We start from the raw sequence: 11,399 nt of genomic DNA, 5'->3' as shown, positions 1-11,399 counted from the left end.
TTAGCTAGCGATCTGACGGGAAGGTGGCCATGGCCCCTCATGACGACCTGTCGCTCTCCTCCCTGTTCCTGTTCGGACCTCTGAAACCTCACCGGCCTTGTGGAGGTTCTGATCGACGGTGGAGGGGAGGTTTTGGCCGGATCCAAAACATGGCTGTTGGCTGGGCTGGCCCCTGATGATGGACGGACGGACGGACGGACTGACTGACTGACGCTATGCAGCTACCAACCTACCGACCTACCTACCTACCGACCTGTATCTGTCTCTCTACTTGCACGCCCCCATGGCCATGGACCGGCCTGTCGTTGACATTGTGATCCATCGGCCATGCACGCGTGGTCCTAAGGCCTGCGCGGTGGCCGGCCGGTCAGTGCCACCACTGTGTGTTTGTGCGCTAGCCGCGAGGGCTAGGGCTAGGATGCTCTGGCATGTCCCGTGCAGTTGCACCGAACCGATCGAATTACTGGTCTAGTGCAGTGGCTGAGCCGGGAATTTACACTTACGCACGTAGGCGTGGCCCAGTCAGTTAGAGACGTGAGAGTTGCAGTTTTTAGCCGGTTATCGTTGAGGACAAAGCCTCTTCAAATGTAGAGTAGCATGGTCAAATGCCTCGCCTCGCCGGAGGTCCAAGTGGTGTCCCCCGCTAGCTGGGAGTCTGGGACTGACTGACCGGGAGCTTTATTTGCACCGTCCGACTTCCGACGGACAAAATTACTGTTCTGATCCTTAAGGCAAACTAAATCCTGATTTGACCTCGTTCCAAATTTTTTTTCGTTTCTGACCTTTTTCGGTGACGCCAAGGTCCCTGGCGTCTGGGTTACGCAGCAGACGCCACGGTCCCTGGCGTCTGGCCTCTGGCCCGCACTGCCCGCCTGCCTGTTGACCTGCTGACGTGGCAAAGGGGCCAGACGCCAGGGTCCCTGGCGTCTGGCCCCGGTAAGTGGATAACCGCGCGGGCCAGCCCACCCATCCCCATCTTTCTCCTGGCGGCGCACGACGAACAGAGGGCTCTGTTCTTCGCCCCTTCTCTCCCTCCCACCACCACCCCCCTTGATCTACTCCATCAACCCCTCAAACTCACAGATCGGACCCCCCCAAGCTTCTTTGAGGTATTCTCCCCCATTCCCTCCAATTTTTTTTTGTTTTCCCCTCTTTGGTTGGATGCATTATTCAACACTAGGTGATGTTAGATGAGTAGATGGTTTCTTATTTTTAGAAAATTTTGTGTAGTTGATAGATGATTAGGTATGCAGTAGATGATGTGTAGTTGAACATGTAGGTAAAATCAATTCGGTTTTGTGTATATGTTGTCCATAGGATTTTTTTTTGAATTAAGAGGGGTGATGAATATATGATTTGTGTATGTAAAATAGACTTTGGCATACTATATTTGGTTTGATAGATGATGTGTGTATGTGTAGATAATCCTATTGTTGGCAAAAAAATTTATGCAAAAGAGATGATGAAATTTTCTTATTGTGTGTGACATGATTTGTTCAATAGAATGGCGGATGATGATAATGAAATATATTTGATGGTGAAATTTGGTACTCTAGATGATATGTTTGCATATGTAGAAGAAAGAAATGATGTGGTTATGTTTGAGAAGAATGGTGTTTTCATATGGAATAAACTTGGAGAAGGAAATTGTTTGATATTGTTCATGTATTCATAGATGTTTGTGAAATTTTTTTGTAGGATGGCGGATGGTGATGGACCTTGGTATGACGGATTAATCGATGAGTGGGATAAGGAGCATCGTGCTCGTGCCATTGAAAATGGACAGGTAAGAAGCAAGACTGGGTCAATTTTCATTGTTTCTCATTTGTGTTCTTGTATTGATTATTAAAACATCACTTTATTTGCAGGTTGTAGTTGCTATGCGCATGAGGGGTCATTCCGCTGATGACTTTGATTACGACCCGCGGTATGAGCCTTACATTCGGAGATTGGGTCTTCTCCCATTCGTGTTGCAGTTTAAGCGACGCGCTCCGCCGGTGAACCACGCGGCGCTGACCGCACTTGTGGATCGTTGGAGGCCGGAGACTCACTCCTTCCACCTTCCATGTGGGGAGATGACGATGACCCTACAGGACATGGCTATGATAAGCGGCCTTCCTATCAATGGACAAGCTGTTACCGGTCGTGTCAGCGTGGGTAATTGGCGAGAACGGACTGCCGATTTAATTGGCGTTCAGCCCGAGGGCCCTCAGGAAGGCAAGGCCGATACAGCGAAAGTGAGGCATTCTTGGCTAAAACTGGTCAGAGGAAACACCAACCCGTGCCCTCAAGATGCCAATGACGTGGTTGTGCAGCAGTACGCGCGGGCCTATCTTTGGTATGTACTAACCAAGGTAGTCTTCTCAGATGCAACCGGGAACTCAGCCCTCTGGATGTTCTTGGAGCCACTTAATAACTGGGATACCCAGTATAGCTGGGGTTCGGCCGCACTAGCATACTTGTATCGTCAGGTAAGAGATATTTGCAACCAATTATTTTGCATTTGTCATGCGCCTCCATATCTAACATGTTTGTTTGATTGCAGCTTGACTTGGCGTGTCGGAGGAAGGGAGGTACATCCTCATTGTCTGGGTTTGTTTGGAGCCTATCCGTGTGGATGTGGGAGCGGATCCCGGTTGGACGGCCCGATTTGAAGAACCCCCTCATGGCAAACCCACGGGGTAATCATGATGGGTTGCATGATGATGATCCATATCGGCGCCCTACGCTTGCTTACTATTGGGAACAAGTGACAGTGTACACAGGAAGCTCGCATGTGCGATACAAGTGCTATATGAACGAGCTGGACACCTTGACTGCTGAGCAGGTTATGAGAAGTTCGATGAGATAAAATTTAGTCAAGAATGAAACTTATGTATGTAGCTAACAATGTATCTCTTTGTTTTGCAGGTACATTGGTTGCCTTATGTGGAAGATCGTGACTTTGATCTTAATGAGATGTGCACGCGTGATAGCCATCTTTGGCGGGCGAGGTGCCCAATGATATGCTTCTTCGCAGTCGAGTGGCACTTTGTAGACCGTGTGGCAAGACAATTTGGAAAAAGACAAGGTATTCCAATTGAGGAGAGCAAGGAGGAAATGCTATCTCTGCATCGGTAAGCAAGCATGCCTTGAGTATGTAGTAGAGCATTGAATAAGTCAGTGTTTGCTAATGCTTTGTCCCGTGCATCATTTGTAGGTTCGATCGAAGGAACAATCAGGATATATCGGATTGGGCAAACAAACACCGTGCGTGGATAGAAATTTGGAATCAAAGAGACGCGTTAGTGCAATCAGAGAATAGACCTCACAATCAGTCAGCATATCAGAAGTATCAAGTGTGGTATGCGGATCGTTACCGGTTAAAGCTGAAGCCAGGTTGGACTCACGAGGAGTGGTCGGAGTTGGTGTCTGAAGACCCGGAGACTGCAGAAGGTTATCATACCTTCAACACGGCTGTGAGAGACACCAGAGGGGCTCATGTTGACTACGCACCGATGCATGACGAAATGGTAGTCTGTTTGACCTATTCTAACATACTTGCATCATGTTGTCTTCTTTCAAATACATAAGTTTGGTGTGTTCATGAATTGCAGGGCAGAGAGTTGCTTCTGTGCGTCAACGATGCCAATGTTGCACTGAGTCATCCAGCTGGTGGTGCATTATCTGAGAGGACTCTTAGGAGCACGATGGAGGTTAGTCGCAATATATTATAAAAGTTTTTTTCGCGGATTAGTTATTTGGATCTCATATCATAGCATCTTTTGTGTTGTCGCAGAAGTTCAAGAAGCGGTTCCATAAGATGGCAACTATGCTTTCTTGCCATGGTGCTAAGTCCAGTGACGTGTATGCACCAGGTAGCCGCGCCGCCAGAGCTAATAAACGGCGTTATGTCCAGAACGAAGAGGACATAGAGGAGGAGGTCAATGAAGAGGAGCCAGCACATCAAGAGGAGCCAACACATCATGATGAGCATGAGTATGATGCAACACATCAAGAGGATCATGAGTATGATGTTGATGCTCCACAACCATCACAGGTTACACAACCGACACAAGGCAATGCCCGCTCTAGAAAAGGCAAAGCCATAGCTAAGACACCGGGCAAGAAAGGTAGAAAGAAGACATGGAACACTCAATTCCATAGTCCGGAGTATCCTCATCAATTTATGCCTGCGGGAATGCAAAGATATAAGTCCAACATTGATGCAGAGGCGGAGGAGGCTAGCGAAGAGGAGGAGCATGAGGCTAGCGAAGAGGAGGAGCATACACTTGCAGATATCGTGAAGAGAGGAAGGAAGAAGTGAGCTTGTTGTAGTTTGTTTCAATGAGCTTGTTCTAGTTTGTTTCGACGAACCTGGTGTAGTCTCTTTCCATGAACTTGTTGTCGTTTCTTTCCATGAACTTGTTGCCGTTCGAATTAAGTTGTACCGGATTCGTGAAGTTGCTATGAATGTTTGACATGAATGAATGATGTGATTTATGGTAATTGTTGTTTCCTGTGATTTAGTCATTTAAATGAATGTTTATATGAATGTCTGACATGAATGATGAAATCTGTATTTAGTCATTTATATGCACAGGGAGCCAGACGCCAGGATCCTTGGCGTCTGGCTGTATGTCAGGGGACCAGACGCCAGGGTCCTTGGCGTCTGGCAGTCTACTGACACCAGAAACAGGGTAAAGCAGGGGAGCCAGACGCCAGGGTCCTTGGCGTCTGGTCCTGGTGCAGACAATACTTGCTTTTTCACTTGTAGTTTTGTCTTTTCACTTGTAGTTTCGAATAACATACATACATAAGCATTGCATAGTCTTTTCATAACACTATAGTTGACAAATGACAAACATAGTTCAAATTACAAACTTAGTTCATGACCACGATGGTCTACGATACAATGCAAATTACAAACATAGTTCAAATTACACAAATAGTCTCGAATGACATAAGTAGTTCATGACCACGATGGTTGAAACGACATGAACATCACATATAACTCGGTTTCCTGTAGCAATGCAAGTCAACAACCCTTTTCCATTTCCATTCTTCCAGCATTTCTTGAATCTTGTCATCATCAGTTATGTCAACCAATTTTCTTTCCCCGGGGCCATCTGACTTCCTCCTGCTGACGTAGTACACAAAATCCTCTTTCTTCAACCCTTGCTTCAACATGAATTTAGTCTTCAACCAATCGAAAGTGAGGTCCACTTGACTAACTTGCACAATACATGGAGACAAGCCATGCACATGAACAACAGGGCTAAGCACCCACTGAGTTTCGTTAGCCATCTACAGCACACAAATCTCTTAGTAGCTAACCTATGATACATTAAACCAAGAGGAAAACAAACTAGGGTTTTCACAAAAGTATGATAAATTAAACCAATCAAAAAATGGGGGTGGAGTTGATTTACCTTCTAGTCTCGAAATCCTGAAGATCCAACGGTGAAACCGGACCGATTTGTGAGAGATCTGAGGGGGGGGGGTTAGGGTGCTGGACGAGGGAGTGACGTTGGCAGGGCTAGAGGTGAGAGTGGGTGGATATGAGTGAAATGAGAGGGGTAGAGGTGGAGATGAATGGATGAGAGGGGTAGAGGTGGGCCCAAAATCTTATCCACTCGAATCTTATCCATTAGACAGGAATGCTTTCTGGACACCAGACGCCAGTGACCTTGGCGTTTGGGTGTCCATCAGACACACCAGACGGCCTGTCTGGTCACCTGCGTGAGCAAAGCAAGCCAGACGCCAGGGACCCTGGCGTCTGGGTGTGGGAGGCAGACGCCAGTGACCTTGGCGTCTGGGTGTCCATCAGACACACCAGACGGCCTGTCTGGTCACCTGCGTGAGCAAAGCAAGCCAGACGCCAGGGACCCTGGCGTCTGGGTGTGGGAGGCAGACGCCAGTGACCTTGGCGTCTGGGTGTCCATCAGACACACCAGACGGCCTGTCTGGTCACCTGCGTGAGCAAAGCAAGCCAGACGCCAGGGACCCTGGCGTCTGGGTGTGGGAGGCAGACGCCAGTGACCTTGGCGTCTGGGTGTCCATCAGACACACCAGACGGCCTGTCTGGTCACCTGCGTGAGCAAAGCAAGCCAGACGCCAGGGACCCTGGCGTCTGGGTGTGGGAGGCAGACGCCAGGGACCCTGGCGTCTGGGTGTGGGAGGCAGACGCCAAGGACCCTGGCGTCTGGGTGTGGGCCTGGTGTTTTTGCACACAACTTGTTAAAGTTTTTGCTTAGCAACAACTAGCAAACACTGTTAAATATGAACAAAGCATGCTACTCTCAACCAAAAATATGAACAAAGCATATCAACTAGTCTCGAATGACGAACATAGTTTGCACATAATCTCAAATAGTCTCGAATGACAGAAATAGTTCATGACCACACAAGGTCTCGAATAATAAGTTCATACATTAAACAAAGTCTCGACAGTTCATCATCGACGCCGGTGCCTTTCCATTTGTCTACTGAGTAGTCCGGGGCCACTTTCCCTTCTTGTCACGTGCCTCGTCCTCCTCTCGTGCATCGCGAGCCCTTGCAAGTTTGCTTGCCCTCTCTTCTTGACGAGCCGCCTTCTCTTTGCGTGCCCTCTCTTGCTCACGCTTCTTGCGCTCACGAGCCTCCTTCTCACGACGCTCCCGCTCCAATCCCCGTGCATAGGACTCCTCGAATAGGCGCTGCCTCCGTAACCAATCTGCACGTTGGTCCTCTTGGATATCTTTTGGTACCTCGTGATCTATCCAAGTGAAGTACTTGCAAAGTGGAGGAGGGGACTACATATAAACCATGATTTTGTTAGACATATGAGTGACAACTTGTTGATGTTTTTTATATGTACACCTAACATACCGGTGGTATGTCATATGCGTTAGTTGGCCTTCGACGATCATGTGCACAGTTGGGACACACGAAAAACCTTCTACCTTCTGTCCATGACTTGTTGCGGTCAGTGGACACCTTCAGCTTGCAAACATCACCACACCAACATGGTGGTGTGGGCACATCCTTCTCCTTCTTCTTGTCCAAACTGGCCTCCAACCACGTCTTCGGCATGTCCTCTTGGTCCGCGCACGGTGGCCTCGTCCTGGAACCGGATGAAGCCATGCCTACAAAAAGAACAATTGTTAGCACAAGACATTAAGAGAGCAAATGCATAAATGCTAGGAATTGTATGAACAAATAATATACCATTATTATTAGATCAACCATCTGGATTAAACAAATAACCGAAGGCCGATCCATTATCAACCATTCCTCTACGACCACCTCTAGCACTTGTGCTTCCTCTTCGACCACGACCACCTCTAGCACTTGTGCCTGCTCGACCACCACCTCTAGCACTTGTGCTCCCTCTACGAACACTAGCACCTCTAGCACTTGTGCTCCCTCTACGACCACCACTACCACCTCTGACACTCGTTCTTCCTCGACCACCACCACCGTCACCTCTTCCACCTCTTTCACCATCGGTGCCGCCTCCACGACTTGTTTTTCTTTTTTTGGTTTTCTTTTTTTTGCATGTCCGCTCATTGTGTCCCCCTTCACCGCACACCCCACAGTTGATAATGTCAGGAGCCTCCATGAAATGACCGCTACCAAATTGTTTCATGCCAGTGTATCCAGCCAGGTCATCCATATCACCCCTGAACCTCTTAGTTCTCCTTCTACCCTTCGTCTCCACCTTCAGAAGAGGGTCTGGCCTAATATGAGGGCCATGGTACTCAGGCATTGGTCCAAGAAAGGTTGAAATCTTGGCGCCCATGTCAACCTAGTAGCTTCCACATGGAACTCTTGCATCCTCACGGTTTTTCCATCATTAACATGTATGTTTCTCGCCTTCGCCGCCGTTATCAAATGCGAGCATGGCCAATGATACTTACTAGGCCTCTCGCACTGGCACCACCGAGTCTTCAGTTTCACCTCGAATGCAGCACCACCATATTGTCTACCATCTCGTGTTGTGCCACCTGGCTCATCAATTTGATAGATCATTTCAAGTCTATCGAATACGATAACTTGTTGTCGTGAAGACTTGCTTGCTTGTAACTGCAACCATTCATCAACCTTTTCCGGATAATCCTTTTTTTCACCTATCCATTTTGCAGTCTCTTCAGAATGCCTCTGAAAGTACTCATTAAGCTTGAAGAAGGTGTACTCCACTATTGCAGTCACCGGCAAAGCACGAGCACCCTTCAACACATTGTTGAAACATTCTACGAGATTGCTCGTCATGTCGCCATATCGCCAACCACCATCGTCATGAGCGCGTGCCCACTTGTGCTTCTCACTTAAATTCCTAGTTAAGAAGTCTTTTCCCCCTTCGTTCACCGCTGCAGAGAGTTTGTTGTAACGAGCATCGAAACCTTGGGTGGTGAAGGCCACACATACATGGGTAAGGTCTTTGCTGAGCTCCTTGCTCTTACATGCCCGGTAAAAGTTGGCCACGAAATGCCTCATGCACCATCTGTGGTGAAGCTTTGGAAATCCTGGAATAACAATGTCCATTGCCTTGAGTATGCCATGATGTCGGTCCGATATGATGCATACCTCCCTAGCCCCAATCACGTTGTGCCTAACATGACCCATGAACCACTCCCAGTTGTCTTGGTGCTCGGAAGGCACCAAAGCAAATGCACATGGCAACACGTTGTCGTTTGATGAGTGCGCCATTGCTACCATTAGTGTGCCCTTATATCTACCGGTCAAGAACGTGCCATCTATAGACAAGACCGGACGACAATGCTGAAACGCCTCCACATATTGTCCATAACTCCAGAAGGCACGGTGGAACACTCCCTCGTGATCCTCGACCACATGAAACATGCCCGGGTTCCTATGTGCAATGGCGGCCAACAACCTTGGGAGCTGGTTGTATGCTTCTTCATAACCACCGTACAACATCCTAATAGCATTTGCCTTTGCCTTCCATGCCTTCCCATACTTGACTTCATAACCAAATTGTTTTTTCACCGTCCGCATGAGAAACCTCACTTTCACAGTGGGATCAAAGGCTATGTCTTTCATCCATTTGTATCCATGATACTCAGATGTGAGTTGACGGTGTGTCTTTCTAAGTCGTTTCGATGGCGGTTTGCATCTATGAGTGGTATCACAACTTGTTAACACCCATTCTTCGGTTTCTTTAAGCTTTCTTGCACGAACCTTCCATGTGCATTCCTTTTGCTCACACACCACGGTGTAACGCAATTTCATGTCGGAGTGCTCAACATAAATTGGCCTATGGTTTCGAATGGCATAGTCAGCCAACCAAAACTTCAGCATAGGCAAGCTCAAAAACTTCAATCCTTTCTTCAAATAAGCATTCTCGTCCTCATTCTCCACCCTTGGTTCTCCTGGATCCGGGCATGGTGTTGGCTCAATCGCCGTCATTCTCATTCCACCGCCAACAACAGCTTTATGGGCAAGGCCGAGATCTTTAAATAAGTGAGTTCTTTTTTGTAAGCCCGTCAGCTCAAAGTGGATTTGGTTCTCCTCCTTTGTGAATCCATCCTCGTCCAACTGTTCAACTGGACCCTCGTCATCCGAGTCATACGCATATTGACGCCTAAAAGGCAAGTCACGATCCATGTCCTTTTGCGCTATGTACACATCCAAGTCACCAACATCATTGCCATGAAACCCTTCTTCTTGCTCTTCTCGTCATCATAAGCATCTTCATCCTCTTGAATTACTCCGTCACTAGCAATCACCTCAACTTCATTTGCTTGGCTAGTTGGTCGTTGGCTAGAAGCATTGGGGGCATACAACTCAACCTCATTTGCTTGGCTAGTTGGTGGTTGGCTAGAAGCATTGGGGGCATACAACTCAACCTCATTTGCTTGGCTAGTTGGTGGTTGGCTAGAAGCATTGGGGGCATACAACTCAACCTCATTTGCTTTGATAGTTGGTACACGGGGACATGGTGGGGGATAAACATTGGGGGCATCAACCACAACCCTATGCTCAACAAGTGGCACCATTGTCCTCTCGCTCATGTCATCCATTGGGGAAGAGACATGCCGGTTCAAATCAAAGGTAAACCGAGGAGATTCAGTGGTGGCAAACAATTCAAGTGACTTGTCTTCCGATTGGGATACTTTTTCCTTGTATACATCCCAATGCAAATCCGAGGTGATAGGCATACTTTTCAAGCGAGATTTGGCTCCAACTCCAACATCATACCTTCCTATTAACTTAACATCAACATTGGTGTCCATCCACTTCAAGACTTGTCTCACTTTTGCAACAACATCCTCATAGCTAGGGCTTCTATCAAAAACCAATGGTTCCTCACCCGTGTCGGCATTGTTACTCAAGAATGCCTCCTTGTCAATGTAATGAACATTAACAAGTCTCTCCATCTAAAAATTACATGAATGCATTTAAGACCTCAATGAGAATTGGTGTTTATCCAAATACATCTTATTATATCCAAATCATATCAACACTAAATTATTGGTGATGACCACAAAAGTATCACTAATCACTAATTAACACACTAAGCAAAGTTAACCCTAATCACTAACTAACCCTAACCCCCAATCTTTCTACTCAACAAACATATATTCCTACTACACACCATGCATAGCACTATATTATCAAAGTTAACCAAGCCATTCACACTAACATAAGGGGGAGAAAACATGAACTAGGGTCCACCAACATGTATAAAATGCAACCAAAAGGACAAGACTTAACAAAAAATAATTGGATGATTTGGGAGAGATTAACAAGAGCAACAAAGTGATGGAAAGATCCACCTAAGGGATGTACCTTTTGGAGAGGATTTGAGGGGGAGCTTGAGGGGTGAGAGAGAGTGGGGAGGCAGCAGCTCTTCTTCAAGCTCGGGCTGGATTGGGGAAAGTGTGTGGGGTGGGACCCACACACTCTCCCGGTGGGGTTATCCACTTACCGGGGCCAGACGCCAGGGACCCTGGCGTCTGGCCCCTTTGCCACGTCAGCAGGTCAACGGGCAGGCGGGCAGTGCGGGCCAGGGGCCAGACGCCAGGGACCGTGGCGTCTGCTTCGTAATCCAGACGCCAGGGACCTTGGCGTCACCGAAAAAGGTCAGAAACGAATTTTTTTTTGGAACGAGGTCAAATCGGGATTTAGTTTGCCTTAAGGGTCAGAACAGTAATTTAACTCACCTCCGACGGATCGGCAAGCAAGAGCCAAGAGGCCATGGCCAACCTGTCTCTGAGTCTCTGCCCATCCTGCGCCAACCAACCGGCCCGGCCGGCAATCATCGTCGTGGTGCTTGGCGAGACGTCGCTCCATCGATCATGTCATGTGGCCCTGCGCTACTCAACGTGGATGCGTACTACGTCCTCGCTCGACCTGTCCTTCTATCTCTTATCGAGACCCTCATGTAATGTAAGCCCAGCCTTCCTCCGCCGGCC

At 47.8% G+C, this 11,399-nt stretch overlaps 2 protein-coding genes across 3 annotated transcripts; one reads left to right on the top strand and one right to left on the bottom strand.

Annotated features, from left to right (window-relative positions):
* The first annotated feature begins 2,698 nt into the window (after window positions 1-2,698).
* Window positions 2,699-4,465, top strand: LOC119359436. The gene is made up of 5 exons (XM_037625631.1): window positions 2,699-2,827; window positions 2,911-3,116; window positions 3,200-3,512; window positions 3,597-3,695; window positions 3,779-4,465. Exons 1-5 carry the CDS (start codon window positions 2,795-2,797, stop codon window positions 4,304-4,306), a joined length of 1,179 nt encoding a protein of 392 aa, XP_037481528.1. The 5' UTR covers window positions 2,699-2,794; the 3' UTR covers window positions 4,307-4,465.
* A 1,857-nt stretch (window positions 4,466-6,322) lies between these two features.
* LOC119359435 (U1 small nuclear ribonucleoprotein 70 kDa-like) lies at window positions 6,323-10,959 on the bottom strand. Of its 2 annotated transcripts, XM_037625629.1 has the most exons (3): window positions 10,774-10,959; window positions 6,850-7,106; window positions 6,323-6,773 (listed from the first exon to the last, which is right to left on the bottom strand). In XM_037625629.1, the coding sequence occupies exons 2-3, from the start codon at window positions 7,102-7,104 to the stop codon at window positions 6,465-6,467; spliced, it is 564 nt and encodes a 187-aa protein (XP_037481526.1). In that variant the 5' UTR covers window positions 7,105-7,106; window positions 10,774-10,959; the 3' UTR covers window positions 6,323-6,464. The 2 variants fall into 2 exon arrangements, with proteins under 2 accessions (XP_037481526.1, XP_037481527.1); XM_037625630.1 differs by lacking the exon at window positions 10,774-10,959 and having other exon boundaries at window positions 6,850-7,337.
* Between the last annotated feature and the right edge of the window lie 440 nt (window positions 10,960-11,399).

This window comes from Triticum dicoccoides, chromosome 2A (assembly GCF_002162155.2).
Source record: "Triticum dicoccoides isolate Atlit2015 ecotype Zavitan chromosome 2A, WEW_v2.0, whole genome shotgun sequence".
In the NCBI taxonomy this organism is placed as follows: domain Eukaryota; kingdom Viridiplantae; phylum Streptophyta; class Magnoliopsida; order Poales; family Poaceae; genus Triticum; species Triticum dicoccoides.
The sequence above is the reverse complement of the archived record's forward strand: the minus strand, read 5'-3'. Positions and strand labels throughout refer to the sequence as shown.